Raw genomic sequence first — 14,043 nt, forward strand, 5'->3', positions numbered from 1 at the left:
AGCCCCATGAAACCAAACCCCAAATTTTCTCTGACCATCACTTACTGTTGGTTCATGATCTTTTGCTGGGAGCGGAAGTTAAAGGACTTCCGACTGTTCACCATCTTCCGGAACTGTTGCCTCAGCTTCCGAAGCTCCTCCTCAGCCAGCTGCTCTTTGGTCTTCTCCGAAGGTTCCTGTAGACTTTCAGGGTCTTTTCTCCTGTGCTTCTTCTGGGTGAGACAGGGTGGGTATTAAGCAACAGGTTAGGTGACTAAAAAGCCCACATTTCAACTCAAGGATGGAGGGCAAGAAGGGTGCTTGGGGCAGAGCTAGAGTTGAAAGACCACCCTTGTGTGATGTCAACTGCTTAGCGTTACATGGAAAACCTGCCCTGGGTTGCTGGGGTGGAGAGGAAACTGGGCCTCATTATTGCATACTGAAGAGGTGGCCTTGCTGTGTGACCTTGGGTGAGTCACTTAATATCTCTGAGTCTCCAGTCTTTCATTTATAAAATGGGTGCACACAGATTTGCTGTCAAGATTCCATGAGCTAATATGTGTTTAGTGGACAGCACAATACCTAACCTCACAGTAAACCTCTATACATAGGAGCTATTATTACCCACCATTGGCATCTTGAAGGAATTGTGCTTTTCCTCTGCTCAAACACTGCACCCAGGGAGGTCAAAGCCAGCAAGTACTCCTTTCTCTCTCTGCAATGCCCTGTCCACAGTGGGAAAACAAAACTTGTGAGCCACCCTGCTGGTGGTGCCGGACCCAGCAGCACCCTCTCCCTTCTCCACCCCTCGCAGACCTCCCTCCTCCCACAGTTTGGCACCAGAGGAGGACACGACAGATGGCTGCCCGGGTGTGAGAAGAGTTTTTGTTTTTTTTTTTAAGCAATGTTTGCCTGAAACCTGTTCCTCTCACAATTTATTATTAGGAGCCAGGCAGATGGTTCTGGCATGTTGGTGACCCTCTTGCTCCCTGTGTTCCCAAAGAAAAGGGGCAAAATGGCATCAAGGCAGTGTGTCCTCTGATAGGGTTACATCGAAATTAGCCCAGCTTCAGCTGTGGGGACAACCTCCCCTCGCTTTTAAAAGCAGGAGCCGGTGGTACTGAGAGGCATTAGGTATTCAGAGGTGGGAACAATGCTAACCCTATGAACCCCATGGGGCTGTAAGATCCACTGCACCCCAACTTTCAGACTTCAGGAACTAAATTCCTAAACTAGAAACTCTGAACTCTGCCACCCACTGAAGGGTCCTACAGTGCAGTGGTTTAAAGCATTGTTGTATCAAACATCAAATCTCAGCAAAAATTCCTCCTTGGCCACTTGTTAACTTTCGACAAGTCATTTCAGTTTTCTGGGCCTTGGTTTCCTCATCTGGAAAATAGGAGAAATTCTAGAAGCCATTTCAGGTTGTTCAGCATATAAGGCACTAAACCAGTCACAAAGTAAGAACTCAGTAAATGGTAGCTGTTATGATATGGTGTGATATGGGTCTTTTCATATGATGACAGTTCAGCATAAAAAATATTTATGTGGGTTTACGGGGCATCCAGTATTCCTCTGTCTCCTGTAGCAATACTTGGAATTTCCAGTAGGAAGCCACACCCTCCCTCACTCCTGGTCCTTTCCGGATTGGAACTGGCCAATCTGCATAATCTCAGGGCCCTGGCCTGAGTGATCAATTCCGTGATAAATCCATGACCCCAAGCAGAGTAAAGGTGGAGTTTAAGCTTGCACATTCAGGAAGAGAGAAATTCTGTTTCCTGCTGCACTTTAACCTATGTGAATGAGGTTGGGAGTGGCTAGCAACCATCTTGCCTCTTCAGGGACCCTAAGAATAAAGCTATCTTGGAGGACAGAAGACACACTCAAGAGAAATTTAACCTTGGGGGAATCATCTGAGGCCCTGGATATAGCCAAGCCTGAAGATACTCTGGGTCACGTCCAATTACATGAATCAGCATATTCACTTAAAGTAATCCAAGATGAGTTTTCTGTCACTTGCAACCAAATGAGTTCTCATGCCTGAAGTACCTAAATCTCTTTAGCGCACAAACTAAGAGGCTACTATGTGCTAAACATTGTAGGGAATTCAGGTGTAAGTCAGCCTTCAAGGTGCTATGAACCCTGTCCTAGGTAAAACAGTGGGAAAAGGTGCACTGCTGCTGCTTCTGCGAAGTCATGTCAGTTGTGTCCAACCCTGTGCGACCCCACAGACAGCAGCCCACCAGGCTTCCGTCCCTGGGATTCTCCAGGCAAGAATACTGGAGTGGGTTGCCATTTCCTTCTCCAGTGCATGAAAGGGAAAAGTGAAAGTGAAGTCGCTCAGTCATGTCCAACTCTTTGCGACCCCATGGACTGTAGCCTGCCAGGCTCCTCCGTCCGTGGTCTTTTCCAGGCAAGAGTACTGGAGTGGGGTGCCACTTCCTTCTCCAAAAAAGTGCACAAAGAAGATGATTTTCAATTTGGGTTTTGAAGGATTAATAGGAGTTCACCTTGCAGAGAAGAAATTGGGGGTAAAGAGAACTGCCTGGGCAAAGGCTGAGCAGCAAGTGAATAAAAGGAGTGTTCAGAGACAGGTGTGTGCTCTAGTATAGACCAGAGCACCCACTGGGAATAGCCAAGAGGTTTGGAAAAGACAGGATGTTCCTTAAAAGCAGGTATGTAAGAAGATCAGCCTTTAAGAGATGAGGTAATTGTCTCCCAACAACCACTTCTCCTTCATGAAGAGTTGTTGCCACAGTAGCTGCCTGACCAGGGCTTATACTTCCCAACTCCTCCTGAATCCACACAGGCCTATGAATTCTCACCCATGGGATGTGAGCAGAGAGATGTGTCCCTTCCAGACCATGACTTTAAGAAGTGGATGTGACATTTCCATCTTCTCTTCCCCGCTCTGACATTTATGGGAAGTGCAACCACAGACGGGCAGAGCCACAAGACAGGTCCCCTAAACCAACTTGTGGAAGAAGTCACCTGCCAACCGTGAACATCCTCATTGGACTGTTACCAAAACAAGAAATTAATTTCTATTATGTTAAGCCAATGAAATGTGGGAATATCTTTGTTATAGAAGCTAGCTATAACATGTTATAGCTAGCATAACTCTTAGAACACCCTAAGTTCTTCTTAACAGGACTCTGATTTTGTCCCTTCTCAATGTGCCCAGTTCTAGAGGATGAATCATGACTGGTTCCCACTAATCCTAGTAACCCTATTTCCCTTTGTCAATGATTGGTCAAAAGATGAGCATGTGACCCAGATCTGGCCAATGAGACTTCAGGAGAAGTCTATTCCTATTCCTTTATGACAAAAAGAGCTTGTCCATATTCTCCTTTCTTTTGCTTTTGGAAATTATTGTGAAAGAATGATAGTTGGTGCTGGAGCAACCATCCTGTGACCATGAGGAGAAATATCACTGTCACACTAAAGAGAGCGAAGAAGAAATATGGGGGGAAATTTAGGTCCTCACTGACACTGTTTGCCACTGCCCCATTCTTAGAACAGCCTACCTCTTGGCTTCTTGTTAAGTGAAATAGTTAAGTGTCACTACTGTTTAAGGTACCTTATCAAGTATTTTCTTCATTGCAGCCTACAGCATTCCTGCCTTACATGACCCACTTACCTTGAAAATGATTCTCAAGCTGCTGGGTGACAGGACAGTAGTGACTGAGACTATAGGACCTTTGACATTTCCCTAATATGTTCTCGGGGGTTTCTTGAGGGTTTGGAGACTAACTGAATTTTGGTAAATCACATCTGAAGGAAATTATCTACTTCTAGAAAATTTCCACAGACAGAGAAGTAGAGTAAAGACTAAAGTTCTATAGCTTGGTTATTTCTGGAAGAGCCCTCAAGGTAGGCCTGGAGGCTGTGTGTGTGGGTGTGTATGTCAGTTGCTCAGTCGTGTCCGACTCTTTGCAACCCCATAGACTGTAGCCCACCAGGCCCCTCTGTCCATGGGATTCTCCAGGCAAGAACACTGGAGTGGGTTGCCATTTCCTTCTCCAAAAGGAACTATAGAAAGAAAGAAAGTGAAGTTACTCAGTCGTGTCTGACTCTTTGCAACCCCATGGACTGTAGCCTACCAGGCTTCTCCATCCATGGAATTTTCCAGGCAGGAGTACTGGAGTGGGTTGCCATTTCCTTCTCCACTAGAGGCTATAGCAGGATTTATTAGACTGAAAAGATTTGGGCAAAGCATACTCACTTTAGGACCTCTTTAAATTATAGAATTTTGTGCAGCTCCGATTTCATATGGTCCAGGAACTTTTCTATATATAAAGACTCTTTTGATCCTAAGTGGATCTGTAATGCACCTTTCTAAAAGTATGACTAAAGGATATCTGACATTCACTGACAATGTGATTTCTCTCTCTGATCTTCAGTCTCCTCATCTGTCGAATGGAGATACTCACCCACATCCTCAGTACAAAATAATGTATATAAAGCTCTTCACACAGAGCCTAGCACATAATAGGTGCCTGATGAATGTAACTTGTCTGTGAATCACGATTTTTAAGTATCAGTTTATCTTGCCCTTGAGCTAATTGGTTGTGTTGTGTGTTTTCCCCCAAGAACTGGAGACCATCAACTTCTACCTTTTGGCTGATACACATACACACACACACACACACACACACACACACACACAACTTCTACCTTTTTGCTGATACACATACACACACACACACACACACACACACGCAGAACCAGGCTCCTCCTGGGACACTGGCTTTTCTCCAGCTTCTAGACACCAACACAGACCTTTCTCTTCCTCTGCCCTGTGGGATGGGCCCACTGGGAAGAGATCCACCCTCATTCACACTGCTTGGACTTCAGAGAGCCCTGCAGGGTGTCCTGGCCCCTGGCACACCACCCTCTTGGTCAAGGTTCTCAAACTCGAGGCCCACGGGACAAATTCAACCTGCCTTCAGTTCTGCTTAGCAGGCAGTGTTTTAAAACGTGAATGTGGGAGCCAGCAAGAATTTGAGTATGCAGTTCTTGGGACGATTGTCAAAGCTGCCCATGTGGTGGAAAGTGTTAAGAAATCCAGAGGTCCGGGTCAGGGAGCATCATGAAAGTGCCTCCAGCTCCCTGGACCTCAGTCTACCCACTACAGTATCTGTAATCCTGGGCACATGATTAGCTCTTAGCAAATACTATTGGAATGAATGAAGTCTCCTAGTGGGAGGAGACTTTATTGTCTAATATTTAATTAGCTGAGGTAGAGAGGGCAGGCTCCTCCTCTGCTGCTGAATTTTAACAATATGCCCTTAAAAGAAAATCCTGAACTCCCCGAAGGGTTCTGCAGGCCCCTGGGACAGTCTACTATATGGATTATAAATGCCAAGTCTGAGAGAGAAGGATCCTACCAAAATTAAGTCAAGGCTGCATAACCTGGTGGAATGTTAAAACATATGCTTGCAGCACTAAGTGGAGTGCAGAACACAAATTTTTAAAAATTGGGATAGTTTCAGGGGGAAAGTGAAAGTTTGTTGGGCTTTCTTGGAGTTATTTTACACACTGTAATTTATTTACGTTTAATTGAGGGGGGCCAGGATATTTTCCAAGTTCAGGGGCAGCTAAACCTCTCAAGTCAGGGGCCAGGGGCAGCCACCAGGTATTTGATTTGCCCAGCAGGGGGCGCTGTGAAGCAGCAGGCGCGGCTGCAAGCGCAGCGAAACTCACCTGCGGCGGCCTGCTAGACAGCTCCCACCGCGTGTCCGACGTCGGCCGCAACTGCGTGTCGGACGGCGCTGGGAGAACTGCTAGCTGCACCGCTGTGCTGGGCCACGCCGACCCCCAGCCCCAGGTCCGGGCATTCTCGAACCCCTGGAACGGCGCCTTTGTGACTTCCACAGACGGACGTTTTCCCCTGGAAGGTGCTGGGAGGGTGCAGGGCCCTTAAGTGAGAACCAGAACAGCCGATCAGAGGAAGGGGTTTTTCGGGGAGGGCGAAAGGGGTAGCGACACTCTCCTTGGAGACACCCCTTACAGACTAATTGAACCCTCATAGCACTGCTTGACTCAATGACCGCTATCCTTCCGTGACTTGGCCACTCACACTGCCATTCAAGCTCCAATGTCCTCTCTTACTCACGCGAATCTCCTCCCGCCTCACATTCGACGTCCTTACAGCAATCCTACTGGATGCATACTTTACATACACAAACGCAAAGGAACCCAGATCTTCCTGCTTTGGAAACAAATACCCACAGGTGCAGGGGAATTTGTCCATCAATTTTCTTCAGGAGAACCCACCCTCATCCTCTATGAGCTTAACATGGGGCACCCCAGTCTGATCCTGTTTACCTATGACCAGAATCATAGGTGGTCAGCATTTTTCACTGGCCTAACTGCGTTTGACTGTTTAAAGATAAACATTTCTTCATACAAATGGCCCTGAAATACAAGCCAACCATTTCCTCTGGGGCTAAACTCAAGAAGCAGCCACACTGCTGAAGGGAACAGATTACTGGTTTTCTAGGGTAATTTTGATGCCTGTGATTTCCACCTTACCTCCAGCCACTTGAGTGAATGGTAGCTCAGTCTCACTAAGCTCTCCATTCTCTTATCCCTAAACTCGTGGGACAAGATGTGTTTTAGAAGTTACTGTGTTTGGGGTTTCAGAAAGGTGCTTTGGTGCACAAGGAAGCATGTTGCCCCTGATGTTGCTGGGAGCCATGTAACTGTGAGGGAAGTTAGTGGGACAGTGTATATTACAAATGAGATTTGGGGAACATGTCAAAATCAAACACACTGACATTTCCGCAAGAAAACAAGAATATTAATAAGAAGTAGAATAAATAAAGATCATAAGCAGCTTCATGTCAGCCCTTGATGACTCACACAAAGTGTTTTGGGACAAGTGTTACCAGTCTCATTTTACAGATGAGGAAGCTGAGGCTCAGAGAAACAGAGTGACTTTTGCAGTCAGTGGAGGATTTGAACCTAAAGCTGTCTCTAGCGACTCATGCTTTATCACAATTCTGAGTGAATCCACAGCTCCAAGCCTGAGAAGTTCTGGTAGCTGGTATCTACCATCTCTCTGATATTTAAAGGGCTGCTCTAGCCTTCGGCTCCATGTATAGCCCAATGACTCATAATTTCAAGTGTCAACGACTGAAAAATGATTAAGTTCAATTAGTTTCAGGACTTGTTAAAAATAGGCTTTTCTCAGAAGAATTTACTCTCTCTGCCTTTATGGGCACAGATTTCAGCAGCCTCCATGCAGAGAAGTGCAAGCCTTTTTAAATTAGAACATGCCAGAATCAATTCTGCTAAAGGGATCTTCAGCTCCGTCAGCGGGGCTTGGAGCAGAGTGAGATGCCAACTTGCCAAAATGATGAGCCAGCGGTGAGAAGTGTTGGCGATAGCAGCATCTACAGAATGGAGGAGGAAATTAGAATCAGGCTGCAGGGGGGCTAGGCAAAGGTATTTGGCCACAGACCAGGAAGCTGATTGTCCAAATGACTTTTTGACAAGGGATCAGAAACCCACCTGAAAAAACTCAAAATGATTTTTGTTTTCTTTCCAGCATCTGTTCCCCTTCCTCCTTCCCAACAGATCCCAATTTGTTCAGGTAACCATCCCTCTCCCATTCAGCCTATGTGTCCAGGAGAAATTGATTTTCGCACACATTTCCAGGATCACTCTCAATTACACCTAGCCAATCACAGCTATCCCATCCTCCTTGCCAATGATTGACCTGGAACCTAATTTTAAGCCAGTTTGTGCATAGCATTCTCCTGGAGATTACAACTGGCTCAAGAATTGGCACATAACTGACAGTGGCCTAGTCAGACAGAAAGGAAGAACTTACAGGCCAGGGCTGGAGAGGAGATGCTTTTTTTCTAGCTCCACAGATGGGAACAGGAAGCATGTTGCCCTGCTGTTGCTGGCAGCCCTCCTGTAACCATAAGGGAAGGAAATGTGAGATCAAAGCCAACACGTTATCGAGGGGGGAGCCTAAAGAGAATTGCAGAACAGTGTAGCTGGAACTCCAATCATACCATACCTGAAATCTACCTTGGTTCCACACTTCTTGTTTTTGGTGGGCTTTTTTTTTTTTTTCTTTTTGGCCATGCCACAAGGCATATGGGATCTTAGTTCCCTAACCAAGGAACAAATCTGTGCCCCCTGACCTGGGAGCTCAGAGTCTTAACCACTGGACAACCAGGGAAGTGCCACACTTCTTGTTAAAGAAGTTAACACATTTTTTTTTATTATTGTTTAAGCCAATCCGGATTTCTATTTCTTTTAGCCAAAAGTATACTAAATTATATGAATATCATGATTATTGCATGTAAACTGGAGGCAGATCCCCATGAGGAACAAGAACCAAGAACTAGGAAGCTGTCAGAAATCAAAATAGCTCCTCTCTCCAGCTCTCTCTCTCTTTTGAATCACCTGGTCTCTCAACTTGGCGTCTTATTTTTAAAGACAAATTTTTCCTCCCCTCAGATTGCTTCCTATGAATTCCCATTTTAAAGTCCACATTAAAAGAAATCAAGGTCTTCTTAATTTCAACTTCCCAGAAAAGAGAACCCAAATCCAAACCCAGTCTGGATTTGGTGTCCACTGTTGTGGCCAGGGGGCCACCATCAGGTGACACAACAGCCCTTCCACAGGGACTGTGAAAATAATTCTCAAAACAGAGGAGGGCACAGTCATATAACGGAGAGAACTCTGGACCAGGTGTTATGATATCCAGATTCTAGTCCTAGCTCTGCCACTGAAGTGCGGTGTGCTCTTAGGAAAGTCAGTTGACCTCTCTGAGCCTTAATTTCTTCAGACTGCCAGGGCCAAGTTGAGAATTTTAAAGCCTGAAAAGACTGTAAAATATTTCATCCCACTTACAGCATTGAAAATAAAAACAGTACTAATCCATAAAATAAGGGTCAAATAGTCTGATTGGATTGTGACTTCTGCCATGATGCTTTTTCAAATAAAATGATGAATCATTTTGGGGAAAAGTACTTTTGGGTGTCCCTGCTTTACTGGTGCCCTTGGTACTGCTTTCATTTGTCTTTGGGTAACTCAGCAAAAGTTACCCCCTCCAGCCCAGCACTGCTGAGTGGCCTAATGGCCATGTTGGTGGCATGTGGCATCACCCAACCCTGCCTTCTGCTATGACTGACTGGACAAGAACCCCTCGCCCAAGTTAGACAGAATGTAGACCAAAAAAAGTCCCTGGGAAACAGAAGACTGATGAATAGGTATAGGATGCCAGAGCCAGGAGACTGTGTGAAGTCAGGGCTGGGGCAGGCAGTTTTCCCCAAGTATATGCACTTCTCGCAGAGTCAGACACGACTGAAGTGACTTAGCATGTGCGCGTGCACACACGCACTGCTCAGAGGTTGACTACACACAAAGCCCTTCCCTCACGTCTTCCTTGCTGATAAAATCCTGATTTGTATTACAGAATTGAGTATAGAACACTGAATCTACAGCAGGTGAGCCCACTGAAATCTTGGGGGCAGCCAATGAGATGTGAGGGAGAGTCCACTGGGAGGTTTGGGACAGATCCAAATGCTGGCTAAACCTCCACTGCACAGAGATGTGAGCTGAAGTGCTGGGCCCAGGGGCAGAGGGGTCTGAATTATATTCCTGCTGCAGAGCTGTAAACCCACCCGAAACTCCATGGACTGCCTAATTGCCTGTAATAATCTCCACATCTGCACACGCCAGCTTCTGTCATTTGCAGTCAGAAACATCATATACCAAGAGAGCATGCATTGTTGGTATTTAAAAGCTTCAGATTCTTCTCTGTCTGGGATCCAGATAGTTCTGGGATCCAGAACTGCCCCACTCCTGGCCTCCCTTCCACTGAAGCTGGAGTTGCCAATTATTATTTCAGCGGCAGACTTCTGAGATAAGGAATCTATACAGCCTACAGAAAGTAACGCAGTCTCATATAGCAAGAGCGATAAACATGTTTATACTCTTCAACCCAGGAAACCTAAACCTGGAGATTCATTGTAAGAAAACAAGTCAATAGCAAAAAAAAAATTAAAGAAAAATCCATAGACACAAAGATGCCCATTGTAACATCATCTCTACAGGAGAATGAACCTGTGCTATTGGGGTCAGAATCCAGGCTCTTTGGTGGAGGAGAGCTAGAGTGATGATAACTGGAAGCGGATTCAAGAGGCTTGCAGAGTGCTGGGAAAATTCTTCTTGATCTGGTTACATGGATAAGCTCCCTTGTGAAAATTCAAGCTGTGCAGTTCTGACACGTCCCTTTTATATATGTATGAAAGTGAAAGTTGCTCAGTTGTGTCCGACTCTTTGCGGCCCCATGGACTATAGAGCCCACGGAATTCTCCAGGCCAGAATACTGGAGAGGGTAGCCTTTCCCTTCTCCAGGGGATCTTCCCAACCCAGGGATCGAACCAGGGTCTCCTGCATTGCAGGCAGATTCTTTACCACCTGAGCTATCAGGGAAGTTCTGTGAAAGTCACTCAGTCGTGTCTGACTCTTTGTAACCCCATGGACTGTACAGTCCATGGAATTCTCCAGGCCAGAATACTGGAATAGGTAGTCTTTCCCTTCTCCAGGGGATCTTCCCAATCCAGGGATTGAACCCAGGTCTCCCACATTGCAGGCGGATTCTTTACCAGCTAAGCCACAAGGGAAGCCCAAGAATACTGAAGTGGGTAGCCTATCCCTTCTCCAGCGGATCTTCCCAACCCAGTAATCGAACTGGGGTCTCCTGCATTGTAGGCGGATTCTTTACCAAATGAGCTATCACGGAAGCCCCAATATATAAGTATATTGCACTTCAATGGGCTTCCCTGATGGCTCACCGGGTAAAGAATCCGCCTGCAATGCAGGAGATGCAGGAGATTTGGGTTGTATCGCTGGTTGGGAAGATCCCTTGGAGGAGGAAATGGCAACCCACTCCAGTATTCTTGCCTGAAAAATCCCACAGCGGAGGCTGGCGGGCTACAATTCAAAGGGTTGCAAAGAGTCAGACACGACTGAGCACACACACACATACATACACACACACATACATACATACATAAACACTTCAATAAAACAGCTCTCTACAAAGAAGAAAAACAGAAGGATTTGGGGGGTGGGCAGTGGCCACACTAGTTCCTTGTCTGGTTTCTTCCTGCCTTTCTGTAGTAATGTTTTCCCTCTGATGCTAATCTCTCGGAGCTTCTACCTCCCTTCTCTGATCCCCAAACCCTGAACACTCTGACAGTAGTCCCTTCTTTAAAGTCCCTTGAGCATCTGAACTGGTTTCAGTTTTCTTGTTGGACTCTGTTGCAGCCCCCCTGCCCCATCCCCTGTGACAAGCAAGTGACCTTCCTGGATTCAATGCTGCAGAGACTCTGCCCTCCAGAGGGGATGGGAACCAGCCCGGGAGTGAAGCCAGCATTAATTTCAATTTGGCACCAGGAGCCATGCCAAATCTTTCTATCTTCTTGAAAAAGTGAATAACTGGGCTCTCCCTGCTTCCCATATGTGCTCTCATCCTCTCCCTGCCATGGTCCCACCCCTGTGGGCGAGGCAATGAACAGGTAGGAGGCATGCTGAACTAGGAGAGAGACGGAGAGGGAAAGAGAACACTGGATGCCACTACATTATGCTGGTGCCCCAGCAGCATACGCACCCGCCATGTCACTCAGCTGCTCTAAGGAAAGATCGTCTCTGGCTGGTCTAGCCTTCATGGGGAAACTGAAGCTTCACTGTGGGAGACACTGACATTTGCCTCCCCTATATCTACTCTTTCTCCTTCTTTTTCTTTTTTCTTTTTTTAAACAAATTTTTATTTATTTATTTTTGGCTATGCTGAGTCTTCGTTGGCTTTCTCTAGTTGCAGCGAGCAGAAGCTACTCTCTACTTGCGGTGCTCAGTAGCTGTGGTACACGGGTTTAGTTGCCCCGAGACATGCATGTGGAATCATCCTGGACCAGGGATCGAACTCTTGTCCCTTGCATTGGCAGGTGGATTCCTAACCAGTAGACCACCAGGGAAGTCCTCCTTCCTTCCCTTTCTTACTTTTAATGGGATAACAGCTCCCCTTGAATGGGAGCTGGGTTTGTGACTTGATTCAATCCATAGAACGCCACAGAGTGATACTGCGCCAGTTCTAGGCACAGGCCTTAAAAAGGCCTGGCAGCCTCCACTTTTACCCCAGAAGGTGTGAGAGACACTTGGTTACTCAGAGACCACCATGCTGTGAGGAAGCCCAAGCTAGCCACATGAAGAGGTCACACGGAAGAGCACCAAGACCCTAGACATATGAGTGAAGCTTTCTTGGATCTGCCAGCCTGGTTGATTTGCCAGCTGACTGCAATAATATTGTACAGAAGATACAAAAGACACAGTTCAGCCCTCTAAATAGGGCTTATATTCTAATTAGGGAAATCGATGTCTGCTGGGACAAGACTCAAGTGGCTTTGCTCCAAGTACAGCCCAGTATCCCCTTAATGTCGAGGGGTGACACAGCCCTGGGTGAGCTCAGGGTCATGGGTTCCCAGACCCTGGGCATTGTCTCTCCTCCTGGGGACACTCTCTGGACAGATCCTGAGCCAGTCTGGGGCTGACTGGGGTGCAGGGCGAGGCAACTAGAAGGTGAAAACCAAGTGCCAAAGTCAGCAGTAGGACTGGCCAGAGAAATGGGCTCCTGGGGCAGAATCTGGGATTTTTTCCCAGATTGCTGGGCTCCAGAACTGGGCTGCCCTCCAGAGAGCCTGCAACCTTGAGTGGGAGGCAGGGTCTCCCAGTAAAAGGGGCTGAGCCAGTTTAAATACCTGCTTTTCCTTATCTGCCCCACCTTGAGTTTCTGGAACAGGAGCAAGAAAGGCCACCCCACAGGGTACATGGGTGATAAATTTGGGCTCCAATCTGACAGGATCAAGTGCAAATCTCAGCTTTGCCTCTTACAGCTCTATAACGTGAGGCAAGTCCCATCCCCTCTCTGAGCCTCAGTTTCTCTTCTGAGAGACAGGAGTAATAACTATACCTACCCATGGACTCTGAAAATCACACCTTAAGTTAGCACATAGTAAATGCACAATAACTTGCCAGTTATTATTTTTCAAGAAAATCTAATTAAGGACCTGATGAGGGTTGACTGTGGGGAAGGAGAGCAGAGTATAGTTTCTGGGTCTTTCCAAGGACACACCAGTAGATTGTACTGCTGCTGCTGCTGCTAAGTCGCGTCAGTCGTGTCCGACTCTGTGTAACCCCATAGACAGCGGCCCACCAGGCTCCTCCGTCCCTGGGATTCTCCAGGCAAGAATACTGGAGTGGGTTGCCATTTCCTCCTCCAGTGCATGAAAGTAATAAGTGAAAGTGAAGTCACTCAGTCGTGTCCGACTCTTCGAGACCTCATGGGCAGGCTCCTCCATCCATGGGGTTTCCCAGGCAAGAGTACTGGAGTGGGGTGCCATTGCCTTCTCTGGTAGATTGTACTACTGGCCATAAATATTCACTGCCCATTCCGTGTTGTACTCAGATGTGGTCATGCGACTTACTTTGGCCTATGAAATCTGGACAGAAGTGATTCATTACTTCTGGGCAGAAGCTTTAAGAGCTGGAGTGTGGTCCACCAGGCTCTCTCCCCTCTGCCACAACACCTGACAACTTCCATGTGGGCTGCTCCCTTACTTTGGGTCTCAGAGTAGGCATGGAGGGTGTGGGTCAGGGTGGCTGACAGAAAAATAGAAACCATAGCAGTAATTTTAACAGAATTAGAATGGATGTTGAAGGACAAAAAAAAGCAAAGGAGTGCAACTAGAAAACACAGAGATGCTAACTGCAGGAAGCAGACACTCTCCCCAGGGCTGGCAGACAAAGGGTAAAGATTGGAGTGTCAGAACCCAGAGCCTTGAAGGAGAGGCCCCTTCAGGGCTGGGACTCAGACCTTTGAGTTCCTGGCACTTGTGGAGACATAAGGAGGTTGATTCTAGGGGTGTGTGTATAAAACCAGAGACTGGAACCAAGAGCCACTGCCAGGATGCAGAAATGTTGCTTGGGTGACCTTGACCTGAACAGACAATAGAAGGAAGGAGCAAGTCACTTTTT

The 14,043-nt window shown here is 46.8% G+C and overlaps 1 protein-coding gene across 16 annotated transcripts in view; it reads right to left on the minus strand.

Moving 5' to 3' along the window:
* CCDC63 (coiled-coil domain containing 63) overlaps positions 1–5,794 on the minus strand; it is a 150,945-nt gene extending 145,151 nt beyond the window's left edge. For 10 of the 16 annotated variants that reach the window (XM_081539935.1, XM_081539948.1, XM_081539941.1 and 7 more), the window contains exons 1-3: positions 5,686–5,794; positions 608–704; positions 46–212 (exon numbers count right to left, since the gene is read on the minus strand). In XM_081539935.1, coding sequence (XP_081396061.1) covers positions 46–212; positions 608–616 — 176 coding nt within the window. In that variant the 5' untranslated portion in view covers positions 617–704; positions 5,686–5,794. Of the gene's footprint in view, positions 1–45; positions 338–607; positions 705–2,804; positions 3,186–5,685 lie in introns of those variants that run through there. The other 6 variants (XM_081539947.1, XM_081539940.1, XM_081539945.1 and 3 more) reach the window with 3 other exon arrangements.
* Positions 5,795–14,043: the final 8,249 nt, after the last annotated feature.

The sequence above is a fragment of the Giraffa tippelskirchi genome, chromosome 11 (genome assembly GCF_054371585.1).
Source record: "Giraffa tippelskirchi isolate mGirTip1 chromosome 11, T2T-mGirTip1v1.2.pri, whole genome shotgun sequence".
Lineage (NCBI taxonomy): Eukaryota > Metazoa > Chordata > Mammalia > Artiodactyla > Giraffidae > Giraffa > Giraffa tippelskirchi.